General features: G+C 38.4%; 2 protein-coding genes across 6 annotated transcripts in view; one reads left to right on the forward strand and one right to left on the reverse strand.

The window, feature by feature from the left end:
- The first annotated feature begins 393 nt into the window (after positions 1–393).
- Positions 394–13,135, forward strand: part of cysltr1 (cysteinyl leukotriene receptor 1) — a 22,928-nt gene continuing 10,186 nt past the window's right edge. The window contains exon 1 of one of the 2 annotated variants that reach the window (XM_024284125.2): positions 394–624. The gene's annotated coding sequence lies outside the window, so the exon portion shown is untranslated. Of the gene's footprint in view, positions 625–6,910; positions 7,050–13,135 lie in introns of those variants that run through there. The other variant, XM_024284124.2, reaches the window with a different exon arrangement.
- Positions 6,302–9,503, reverse strand: LOC112153747. 4 transcript variants are annotated; one of them, XR_002920538.2, is made up of 3 exons: positions 8,698–9,503; positions 6,997–7,089; positions 6,302–6,886 (listed from the first exon to the last, which is right to left on the reverse strand). XR_002920538.2 is itself a non-coding variant. In XM_024284127.2 (2 exons), exons 1-2 carry the CDS (start codon positions 8,558–8,560, stop codon positions 6,319–6,321), a joined length of 765 nt encoding a protein of 254 aa, XP_024139895.1. In that variant the 5' UTR covers positions 8,561–9,104; the 3' UTR covers positions 6,302–6,318. The 4 variants fall into 4 exon arrangements, 3 of the variants coding, with proteins under 3 accessions (XP_024139895.1, XP_024139896.1, XP_024139897.1); XM_024284127.2 differs by having other exon boundaries at positions 6,302–7,027; positions 8,505–9,104; XM_024284128.2 differs by having other exon boundaries at positions 6,302–7,027; positions 8,698–9,103.

The following is a 13,135-nucleotide window of genomic DNA, read 5'->3' on the forward strand; positions in this document are numbered from 1 at the left end:
CAAGTTAAATTATTTTTAATTGAGAGATACTTCTTTAAAAGTGAGAACTGTCTATAAAAAATATAAACACATTTTTTTCTCGAGCGGTAAAAATTACTGTCAATAATACACAAATTGAAATGTTCTAAGCACAACCAAATGTGGACACAGTCATGCAGTATTAATGCATAACCAAAAGAGGGTGCTATTGACTTTTACAATATCAAAATTAACTTTTTCTTATACTACTTTTCAAATAAACGCACTTTCAGAGAAGATGTACATTGATTTTTCTTTATCAGTTTCCTTCTTTTGCTGTCATTTAAAGTCTCATTATTCACACTGTTAACAAGTGAAGGCTTTACTGCCAAATTCTGCTCCTCTTCGGTGAAACAGAGAGCATCTTGGGAAGGAAATGTTTACGCCTCCTTCAGTCCTGTTACTTCTGGGTTTCCAGTTTTAATTGATTGGTTCCAGGAACACTTGAAGCTGCAGCTTCATGAAAACAAACTGAGTGTTCTTGCTAACGAGCTCAGCTTGGAAGCTAAGTGAGTGTCTCACTCCTCCTCATTCTTTCAGTCCTCAGACTGCAGCTGGGAGAGAAAAAAACAATTTCTGCTGAACTCAAAGGAACCTGTGGTTCATGTAAGTCTTTCTAGGGATGTTTCTGCCTTTTTCAGTCAGACTAATGTTTCTGCAGAAAGTTTCTTAAAGTGCTGCACACTCATGCATGATCAGAGATGCATGATGCAGCTTTTTTATACATAGTTTACATGGTTTTATCAATTCTGAAAACGTTTTCTTAGGAAATACAAACTTAATTTCCTGTTTTACATGTCAGTTCAAGTTTGTGCTCAGATTTCTTAATGTGGATTGAATCCACAGATACCAGAAGTCTCTCAAAACCTCCTGAGATCTTGTCAGTTTGTCACACAGCACCAAAGATAAGGTCTGAGTAAACCAAATGAAGCCAGCATTCCTAAAAGCTTTCCCCTGAAAATAAGAACACGCTGCAAAACACAAACAAAGAACCTCATTTATTTAAAGGAATAATGGGGAGAGAGGTCTTCAGAGATCCACTGATTAGGCTGACCTGGATTCATCTGGGTTTCCTAAAATAGAAGAGAACAGAGGAAGGGATGATGGGATGTGGGGAGGAACCAGTTCTGAGCCAAAACAGAAAGAGGGTGAAGTCAAAGTACAGGACACATAGTGCTGAAATCAAATAACAGAGGAGCCTGGTATTACACACATAACTTCATGTAGTTATGTCAAAGTAAATTCATTAAGCGTTTAAAGGGTATGTCTGTTCTTATTTTTGGTACAATTAGTGTACATGTTGTACAATTGATAGATTTTTAAATAAACATTGATATTTTGTGGGTTTTTAAAAACAATTTTAAGCTTTTTATTCATTAGGATGTGGTGCTCTTTAGCTAAATCTGGTGTTTACAATCAATAGAGCGCCCCCTGCTGGCCGCAAACTATAAACTCCAACTGTAGAAGAATGAGAAAGCAGGAAAATAGGACTCCAGTGAACTTGGGCTTGTAATAAGAAATATAAATTCATAAAAGTTCAAGATTATTAGAGAATCAGAAAGTTTAAAAGAATGAATTAGCAGAGATGATCACGTTGGATAAATATCTTTAGATCCGGACATTTGAAAGCAGAAAAGATCTGGGTCAGATTCACAGTCATATTTTAAAACTGTTTTAACATTAAATTATGATTTTTAACCCATTCAATTTTTTAATTTGTTGGAAATTTTGCTTTAAAATATACTTTAAATACAGAAATAATTGAAAACCAATTTCCAGAAAATCAGGGCAAATACAAAGTTTAGGGTTAAATTAAAATATGAAACAAATACATTTTTATGTGTTTGACTAATCACTTTTTTTTATTGGAAAATTTATCGGTTTTTTAAATTTACAGGCTGAACATCCACACATTAAATATATATATATATATTAAATGATTAAATGTCATAGACAAAGGTTTCCATAAATATGTTGTACATTCAGATTAATTTCTGCTCCAGTTTTATCAAATATCTTACACTTTTCCGGTAGAATTTGAGTTTTTCTCTGAGGTCATTGATGCTGCAGAATGATAATCTACTCTACATCTGTGGTGTCTAATCTCAGGTTTATTGGCTTTTTTTTTTTTTTTTGGTCAAGCAGTATGTGCTGCGGAACACTGCATGTCTCACACTGTAAATGCTTCCTCATGTCAGTGTTTGTACCACTTTTTGAGCTGCTGTGTTCTTCTTCAGCACAGATCTGTGTCAGAATATTCAGAAAATTTCCCTCCAGGCTGATATTTGTCGGAAACCACGATTGATCTAAAAAAAAACACCTAAAGAGAGTCACATACCAGTAAAAAACCTTTGATTTGTTTCACTTTGAGACAGACTGCGAGTGTGAATGTAGCCTCACAGAAAGTCAGTGATCAGTGTTACACTCCGCTGATCAAATCTTTGTTTGATAAAGGGAACTGCTTACAAGAACTCACATGACGTGATTTAATGCTTAGCCTAAATTGCCATCTGCAAGAGTGGAGACCCAGAACTGAGAAGCATTATAATCCTTTTCCTACAGCAAAAACAATGACGGCAGCAGAATTCAGAGAAGACAAGTGGAGTTAGTTCTGGTGAAAGCAGAGAAAAAGATTTCTTAGAGCTTTCAGGTTTTCAGCAGATTCATTTATTTGTTTGTAACTTCAGATTTCCCCTAAAAAACATTCATGAATATAAAACGACCTTTGAAGTTGAAGATGAGACAAAGTCTCTAAAATAATTTGAAAAATGTTTTTATTTCTTTACAAATTTTTATACTATTCAGAAGATTTCAAACACCCTCCAGATTCAGCTTTGACACCCCTTCAGTGAGGAAACCGGGGTCACCGGGAATCCAGAAACCTTCACCTGTGTGACCTAAGACTATGGTCACATATTTTAAAAATTTTCAGAAAATTCGGCATTTGTAATCAGTAATATCACAAACAAGCAGACAGCTGGTTCCACATGCAGCAAGATTATTTATTCAGACAGGAATGAAGCAGAGCTAAAAGTCCAAAAAGTTAAGTCAGGGTCAGACAGGCAGAGGTCAATCAAGAGCATGGGATCATCCAAGAAGAGACTAGAGTTGTCAGGGTCCAGTCAAGGGTCAGGGCAGGCAGCAAGCAATCATAGTTGAAGTAAGGTCAGAAAACAGGAGATCATGTCTGGAATGAAACGCTCGGTAATGCAGGCAGGGTGGCACAAACAATACTTCGCACAGAGTGAGGCTCTGTGAGGTGTCTAAAAATCATGTGGGTGATTGTCAATGAGTGTCAGTTGAGCGGCATCCGGGGAGTGTCAGCTGGGGTTGCTGGGAGATGTAGTGTGTCTAGTACTCTGGAGATGGCTCTGGCCGGTGACCAGAGGGGGAGACAGTGCTCTGACTCCTGACAGGTAGGCGGCAGTAAAAAAAAATGTCTGCCTTATGGAGGTTTTATGAACAACTTAGAACTTTAAAGCAACTGGACAATTGTGTGACATTCATCAGTGGTACACATTTGGAGGTTGTGCAGTGGCAGGCCAGTGACAGGCGGGTGGAAGGATGTCAGCTGCACAATAATTAACTGATACAAGGGTCTCCAAGATGCCTGAAATATCTGATGATTGACCGATTTCAGACTGCCACCCCCTTGCCCCCATGGTGGATGCTGAGAAGGATACAAAGAAGACAGAAGATTGTACTTTCTTACATTTTGTCTTAAAATGTGTTAATTAGTAACCTGACAAGTTTATAATGTGTGCTCAAAATCTGAGTTAAGAATGTATAGAATGGCCTGGTTTTTAGGTGTTCCCGGGCGATTGGTGGCTGGTGGCACTTGATGTGGATGGCCACCGTCTGGAGACATTTACACATCGTCCAATCAGAGCTGCCAACGCCCTGTGGCCGCCATAGTGGCATTATCCCTGGCGCCTGATTGCTGCTGACTACATTCATGACCATGCCAACGATAAGCAAATCATGAAATCTTGAAGATTCTGCTGATGCCTTCTCATCTTGCTGTGACAGTTGTATTGTGACCACAGCATAACTGGGATTGATCTGGCCCTGGTCTAAGTCAAGGTATGCTAAACTATGAATCTTCCCTATTAATCCTTAGACACCCTTGTTGATGGCTCTTTAGCCAACAATCCTGATCCCAAGGAGCCCTCACAGTCCCCTTTAGTTAGCTCTCAAAGAGCCTTCCAGCCACTTTCTCTGCGTGTCTCAGCTAGATCCAGGTATCTGGGCTGTAGCAGAACTACCTACTTAGTTAAGTTAGATGTTAAAAAACAAAGTCTGGCATCAATGACGATTTGCAATACACTCTGGGGTACTTCAACTCACGTCAGGGTCCATGAGTAACTGATGATGTGTGCTACTGCCCCACCACCATGGTGCCATCTTGACCTCCTATATAAATGGTTTTAGGGCATCAGCTCCTAATATGTCTCAGAGATCTGGACACAGCAGACATCCAGATTTTTCTTCCATTCACTAGATCAGGAGCTGGAGTGTTGCAGACTCAGACTTCAGAGTTTCACTTCTTTTTTCTTTTTTGGGAATCACTGCTCAGCCACGTTCTCAGATGAGCCTACAACACATCTCAGGTGGTGCTCCTGACCAGCCAAGGTGGTTTGTCTGATGTGAAACCTTACGGGAGGTTCTAGTGATTTCTCTTTACAGGATTGCAGATTCTCCTTTCTCCTATTGTTGCTGCGAGTCTTTGGTTGATCTCCTCTTTTTCTCTGCTTCAGTCCTACAGTTGCTTAATGAATCCATAACGATTTGTCTTGAAGGCAGTCTTCTCTTTGGCTGAGCTACAAAATGACTTGTCGTGTAGGGAAATATTCCAATGTTTTTTTTTCCTTTATGGAAAAAAAAAAAAAAAAAAAACGTTTCAAAGGAAGCAATGTCAGGGTTTTTTCTTTTTCTTTTTTTTTTTTTTACGTTACTTCCTTTAACCTCTTATTGAACTGTCAATAATAAACAAACAAAAGCTGATGAAGTGCTGAGCCTGTTTAACGGCAATCAAATTATTGTCTTTGGAAGAAATGAGAAATGGAAAAATTATTTTCCACTCTGAAGATGTACCAGGAAGAATCAGAGAAATTTCGAAAGAAGACTAAACCTTATTATCCCCGGAAGGCTGTTTGGAGCACAGATGGCACCACAGATCCAAGCAGCACACACCGCGCTGCAAACAATGTGTGTCATAATGACGGCTGTTAATCCTCCAAAAGTGGTTGAGAATGGTTTGAGCTACTTTGGAGTTCTGGTTCCAGAAGCAAAATAATTTACAGCAAACCAGCGCACACAAAGTAGATATTAAAACACTAGAGAAAACATGAATATTGCATGGAATAATACTTGACAGATGCTGGTGCTCCACAGATTTGAACCAACCTAGAAACTCGTCCAAAGCAGAACAGTGTTCACAGTTATCATTGTTTATATGCAACAACAGAACTAAAAAATGTCCAAACCCTTAAAGTCCCACTACAATCACCTTTTGATAAAAGTGTTCCCAGTGGTTTTTAATTAGGATCATGCTATTTTAGCCAAAATGATAATAATACAAAAAAAATGTTGTTTTCTAGGACATAGTTTCTGCAAAAAAGCAGTAGTTGATCCAAAATTTGCCTCTGAGTTATGGGTGTGACTGTTGGTGGGTAGTGACTCCGTCCCCACTTCCCATCACCCATCTGTTTACACTTTCACACCTCCAACCTAACATTGGTGGTGCAAAAAAAAAAAAAAGCTGAGCAATATTGAAGCTATTTAGCCATTATGAACTAGATGGTAGTAAGATTATGTTAAAAAATATGTTTTGGTTTTTTTTTTCCGCTAGGCTAATGTTAGCTTGGGCTTGTGAGGTAATTTAAGATAGCGGGAAAAAGGCTGATGGGAAATTAGCTGAAGTTAACTTACACACCAACTCAGCCGAAATTCTAATGAACTTCTCCTGATCTGCAGAAAATATGTCCTGAAAAAAGACACAGGATTTATGAAATTTGGCTAAAAACTGCATAATTATAATTAAAAAAACACTTTTACACCAAAAAAATATATACTTGATTGGGACTTTAAATGGGGTTGGATTTTTTTTTTTTCATTAACTTCCTTTTCATTATCCATTCTGGTGTTCAAAAGTTTATATTACCAGGTATAAATAGAGATATTTCTATATTTATGCATATATTAGCTTATAGTTTCAGCATAGAGAAGAAAAATGTATAAAAACTTTTTAACCACATCAGCCCATTAAAGTCCTAATAAAGGCTGAACTGTTGGAAGCATTTATTGAGACAAGCTCCTCTTTTGTAGTTCATTGTTAAAGACAACATGAAGGAGCCATGAATTCAGCATCCACAACATCCACCTCAGGAAGAGGGAGGCACCAGGCAGCGTTGGGGGGAACACCTGCTGTCTGAAGATCTCCAAAAGTCTCGAGTGCAGCAAAAGCGTGAATTCCAGCAGAACCAAAGTCCAGACCATCCGGCAGCTGAACTGCGCCCAGAGAGAAGTCCTAAACCTCCGGGTCTGCTGAGGCCAGCGGGACACCAAGGCGGCCTCCAAACCCAGCAGACCCAGCAGCAGCAGAGAGGCCAGGTAGTGGCTCTCCAGCAGCTGCTGGCACAGTGACCTCACGACCGCCAAACCCCCAACCGGCCGGCTCATCTTCCTCTCCATCACAGAGGAGAGCGTCACCCCAACCTGGAGAACCCACTGCAGCAACACCAGGCCGTCTGTGAGGGCCAGCTGGGCCAGGATCACAGTAGAGGGTTTGGTGGAGATGTGAGGGGAGCGCAGCAGGGACAAAGCCCCCAGGCTGAAGACACAGCCCACCAGCAGGGGGAGGCCGGCACTATGGGGGAACAGCAGAACCGTGATCAGCTTCAGCAGCAGGAAGCGGCGCAGCCATCCTCTGGAGGCGGCAGGCCCCGCCCCTGAAGGAGGCCAGCACTGGGAGCTCACCTCCATCAGGAAATGTAAAACCGGATGTGATCTGCAGAGTTCAACACCTGAAGGTTAACACAGCAACTCACACCTCATGGTTCACTCCAGTCCCTTGAAAAAGAAAAATATATTTCAATATATCAAAAATATTTAAAATGTATTGGTAAATGCTATTTCAGAAATAGTTTTTTTCTTATTGTTCATTTTGTTCTAAATCAGATTTTGCAACCTTCTTACTATAAAGAGATGGACAAACCTTATATTGTGATTTACATCACTTAAATATTGTTAACTGTAATACTAAATGATTATTTACATCTTCAAAAAAACCTATAACTTCTTTGTAACATATATAACGTCATACTGAATAAGTCTGGGTATATTATGTTCTATGTTAAGGTGTATTAAATGATATATATAAATACATTTGTCAATATAAGACTTATTGTATATGATATTGTGGGCTATAACATCATATATTACATAATATTTCAGTAAATATCACAATTTATTCAATAATTAAACACCATATATGAAAACAGCAATAATTGCTGAACTGTAATGTACTAAACAATGTTTTTTTTCCCCATATATGGACTATATTGTCAATACATTGTCGCATTAGCAAATTACTCATTTACAACAACAATTAAAAGCATAAAAAATATTTTAAAAAGACATTATTTTAGAAATAAAAAGTAAATTCTCTGAACTAAAATGTAAAAAAAAAAAAAAAAAAAAACAATCCGGGAAGCAACAGTAATTGAAGGATAGGATGATCACGTTTGAGTTTTGAATAAGGCAGAAAGTGGAAGGATGTTTTGCCTAAACTGAGGTAAAGAGTTGAACAATCACAAAACTTTCACAGTGGCTGATGTGGTTAAAGAAATATCTTCTCTTGAAAGATATCGTCAAGCCAAATAACTTCCTGTTGAAAAGGTGAAAAACCTCATCATCTTTCAGTTATGTCCCATTAACACCTACCTTTTACTCTTCTGACCTTTCACATTTGATTTCAGCTACGTGTCCTTCTCATTTTGATTCATTTTTTTGTAATTGGGCTGTTTTTTTAAATTTGATTAATTCATTAATTTATTTTTTAGAATTATGTTTTGGTTCATGGAATTTTGTTCTGATTTTTCAGTAGATGTTATATTATTTAGTTTTTGTTTGTTTGTTGGAGTTGAGTGATTTGTTCATGTAATTTGTACTTTCAGGGCCACCGTACTCCAGTCTCTGTGTGGCTCCAACGAGAAGCAGAGAACTACATGGTTTTATGGGCATTCTTCAAAGTAACAAACTTCTCAAAGTAAAGTTTCGTCCTAGAAACTTAAATAGTTTCTGTTTTTGACATCAACCCTTTAAAGTAAAAATGACTTAATAAACTTAAAATACATTAGATTTTTTTATGTATATTACCGGTACTTGAAAAATGAGTTTTCACACTTAAACCAAGTTTCTTTGGTTTTCTCTGATCACGTCAGTGGAGTCTTCTTCAATAAACAAAGAAACGTGTTGGGACTCACCTGTGTTTTGGCAGCAGGTTCTTCATGTTCCTTCCTCCTTTTTCAACATTTTCCATATCCTTCTATCCCCATTTCCACCGAACAAATACTTTTTTTTTTTAGAAGCACTTTTTTTCCTCGTCTTCGGTTCAACTGCTTCAACTGCACAGACCGGCTCTACATTCGGCTTTAAATTCACATTGTGCTTACTCACCAGGTGTGTGTGTTGGAGGGGGCAGTTCATCCCTGCGGGGTTTTTACTTGAAAGCCAGTGAAGTTGTTGCCTCAGGGGATCCGACATGTGCAGATTCGCTTTGAGGTAGCGTTCATCCCTGCTTGCTGAGTCAGCCTGCGAGCTGACATGTGTCTGTGTTGTTGCGGCCGCTTCTCCTGCAGCAGGAATGAAGCGCCAAAGTCGTATCCATGGCAACCAGAATGTGATTGCACGAATAGTCACTGCTGTTAAAGGAAAGCTATGTGACACCTCACCTGTCAAACACATTTGTCACCACAAACCCGTGGATTGTAATTATAAAAATACAAATACACCTGTAACACCTGTAAGTACAACTATATTAGGAAATAAAAACATCCTTTTACCATTATGCATATCAGGAGTGACGTTATAATTTTTTTAATCTACTTGTAACCACTTTATCTTATCAACAATGTTGAATTAATGCTTTTTAGTTTGAAGTCAAACTCTGATCATCTTTGATCCATTTTTAAAGCGTTTCTAGTGATCATTACGACCAAATTTAAAACACTTTTATCGTTTTTTTCTATGGCATACTTTCTACAGAGTGACAGTAGTTCATTAGAAAGTCGCCTCTCAGTTGGAACCATTGGTGGGGATAAGCCTGCCCTGACTTCCCATCATCCCCTTGTTTATACTCTTGCCCACGAGCTTACAGACCCTCACACCCCCTACCTAACAGTACAAAAATGTCAAAACCCACTTCTTCAGAATCACGTCCACATTAATTAAATCATAATTTGATTATTTATATATATATATATATATATAAATTTAACTGCTGTTTTATTCTTGAAATTGAGTTCTATTATTTGTTTTGTACCTTTAAGGTGACCTTGGGTGCCCAGAAAGACACCAAATAAATGAATAAATAACAAAATTGTTATGTGATGTATGTGACAGTTTCATAGAAAAATGTCATGTATTATTGGACAACAAGAAAAATATAATCATTGTGATTTGGCACCCCCTCCAGCACATGGCGCCTTAGGCGGCCGCCTTGGTTGCCTATGCCCAGGGGCGGCCCTGGTAGCGCCTACATCAATGCTGCATGCTTTTTCAACTGCATTTTTCCATCTGATTCGCAAGGATTTCAATACTGAGAAATGCAATTTTAAGCCAAATTTTTTATATGAATGTCCTCTATCCCGAGATAAATGCCACAAGAACATGTTAAAAATACCAAAAACACAAGTCAGTTGGAGTAGGTCTTTATGGACTCAGCTGACATAGTGGTAAAAGACTGTTGTCATCAGAATTATGCTTAGATCTTACAGGTTGATTTGAAGTCCAAAGATGAACTGGTCAGCTTTCTTTTTTACAATATCACAATATCTGTGGTTGGACTTCCTGCCCGCATGCAGACTGACATGCTCAGTGTCAGCTGATAGTTTACCAAATAAACACGTCCGGTGAATCTTTTCCATCTGTTGCTGCACGTCAGTCGCCTTTAATCGGACCATCTCTCGACCCTCTTAGCTTCCTGTGTCTGGACACCACAGAGGTATGCAGACTGATGAGGAAACGTTTTCTTGTTTCGTCAGTTTGTGTTTTAAGTTGTTATCTATACACCTTCTATTTATATAATTCTATTGTGATACAAGTTTGGCTTTATTTCTTAGATTACTGCAAAGTTCTAAAAGACAAGAAAATGTTTTGAGTTGATTTGAAAAGATCTCTAGCAGCTCACATTAGTGGTGACATCACATCATCACTTCAGGCTGGACCCAACAGGCCCTTAAGAAAACTTCAGGCCTCAACGCCAATCTGCTTCATCATCACTTATGATTCCAACAGTTTCATTGTTCCTCTGACCATAAAAAATAAAGATCTATCTATCTAGGAGACAATTAAGGTGTCTCGGCCATCTTCTCCAAATGGCTCCTGCATGGACTCTTCCCTGGGGAGGGGTTTCGAGCACCCCAAGGGGAGGACTCGGGACATTCTGGGAAAGCTATCAGCCGACCTGGGAACGCCTTAGGATTTCCCCAGAGGAGCTGGAGGAAATGCCAGGGGAGAGGGATGTCTGAGCATCTTTGCTTAGACTGCTGTCCCCATGACCCTTTCCAGGATCAGCAGATAAAAATGGATGGATGGACTTATAGTTACATCCCATGAAAACCTGCTAGATTAGTTTTCATCTAATGTTTAAATGAAAAGTAAGTAGAAAAGTAAAATGGGAAAAACTACTACTTATTTTAGACAGACTCACTCCGGTGAAAATTGTGTTTTTGGCGTTTTTAATATATTCTTGAGGGATGTTTGAGATCATTGTGAAACAGAAGCAGACAAAAAAATTCTGTGTGAAAAAGCTTGTAGGTGAGATAAAGACGCTGTAAGCCAGCAGTAGAGAGATGGACTATGGGAAGGGGGCGGGCTAACAACTCGAAGTGAATTTTAAGGAAGTACTGCCGCTCTGCAGAAACTATGTCTAAAAGTGAATTCACTCCAAACGTGATTCGCCCACTTTCAATGTTAAGTGAATGGTACAGAAGCGAATCTGAAGTCCTGCGGCGCCATTTGAGCGACGGGCGCGGCGGTTTGGGAGCAGCTTGATTTGAGCGGCGCAACGAAAAAGGGGCGGACCACGCGAATTTGCCGCGCTAATCACATTCGGTGTAAATGTACCTTCAGAAAACAACAAAAGATTTTTTTTTTATTTTTCCTGAAAATGACAACCAGAATAAAAAGGAATAAAAGTGATAAAAAAGTACAGTATGTGGATATACACTGTAGATAAAGGATTGAAAGAGATTTATTACAAAATATTTTATATTTTTTTCTCAAATTGTGTCCATCTAATTTCGTTGATATCTCTATAACCATCTTAAAGAGAGAGCAGACAGCTGTTGGTCACCAATAAATGAAAAATAGTGCAGATTTTTTAAAACTATGATAAATAGTCAGCTCTCCCATGCTTTAAAATCATATAATATAAAATATCACAAACTTGAAAATCAGTGCATAAAGTCTTCTTTATGTATGTATTTGGAACTTTGTAAAACATGAATCTCTGATGAGTTTATGCCATAACATAAATGTGTCTAATTAACCTCCCTGTACCATCTGTTCCCCAGTGGAGCCAGTGCTAATGAGCTCACACAACAATAAAGTAAACATCTTCACGAAATAGAGGCATAATTCAAAGCCGCATGCAATATTGGCAATTTTACTTCCATTTAAACCATTAGGACCGGATGCAAACATTTGATGTTTTTCTGTCTTTCAGAGCGGAACGTGACACTGATGTGTTATGATCGTGTTAATTGTATGCATTGGAAACAGTCGGGTGGGGCGTTTGGGTGGTTTCCACATCATGTTTTCTAAAGTTTTTAGCGCACGATTACTTTGAAAAGACTGAGAAAACAAGAAAAAATCTTTTTTTTTCCCAGAATTTCTTTGACAGATTTTAAAGGTTACAATTATAATGTCAGCTCTATATTTCAACCGAACGTTTTTTATTATTAAATCTCTGTATTACCAGAGTATCTGATTTATCTACACCAAAGTGCTTCAAATAACAGTAAATCCAAACCGTCAGCATCAGAAACCACAAAGGCGTCCAGGCGAGTTCGTTCTTCATCTTTGCTGAGAGAAACTTTGCACCAAACTGCTGAGATGAATTTGTGCAGTTCACAGATAAGGTGACCTGAAAAAACATCCTTGTTTGCAGGTTCTCAACCAGTTAATTTGAGAAGATCTGGATGGGAGGTTTCAGTGCAAATTAAAAACTATCAGTAAATAAAAGTGTGTAGAAAATCTCATCTACAAAAGTGTTTGCTTTATTATGCGCAGCTGAAGCGATTTTTCTGGGAATCATTACAATTTCCCAACAGTTCAAACGTTTCAAGATTCAATCAAACTGTTATAAATGACGTGGATTAGCTCAGATGAAAGGAAAACTTGCTTCCATTTCCTTGAAAGGACTTCTCTGCTCAGCTGCAGAACAACAAACAAGACCAAAGAGGGCCGATTCTGCTGCTGAGCAACAGCAGATTAGGCTTTTTGGTTCCAAAACAAACTAAACTCCTGAATCCGACAGACTCCTGGACCCAGATTTTATCACTGACGATCGTGGCCGAATCCAATGTCTTCCCCTACATAAAGAGATTCACAGCATCATGTGCTAAATCCAAATTCTCACCCTAATCTGTAACTGCTAGTGATGTGGATTTTAAAAGCAATTTTAAATTTTTTGCCAGGTGTTAAATACTAACTACCTATTAAACCCATATCATGATTTTTCCCAAATATCACATTTTTTTCTGTCTGAGAGGGTTGAATATTCAAGATGTGGTCCATTATTTTACCAGCAGGTTAAAAAACTTTAACTCTGAAATCAAGAAGATAAAAAAATATTTCAGAAACTTTGGAGCTTAATTGTTCCAACATGCCA

This window comes from Oryzias melastigma, linkage group LG10 (assembly GCF_002922805.2).
Source record: "Oryzias melastigma strain HK-1 linkage group LG10, ASM292280v2, whole genome shotgun sequence".
In the NCBI taxonomy this organism is placed as follows: Eukaryota; Metazoa; Chordata; class Actinopteri; order Beloniformes; family Adrianichthyidae; genus Oryzias; species Oryzias melastigma.

Bases quoted from the DNA above. Each gene is read 5' to 3' on its own strand.
- LOC112153747 (XM_024284127.2), bottom strand. From the start codon at position 8,560: ATGGAAAATGTTGAAAAAGGAGGAAGGAACATGAAGAACCTGCTGCCA. The intron at 7,028-8,504 runs GTGAGTCCCAAC...TGAACTCTGCAG, and splicing joins AACCTGCTGCCAAAACACAG to ATCACATCCGGTTTTACATT.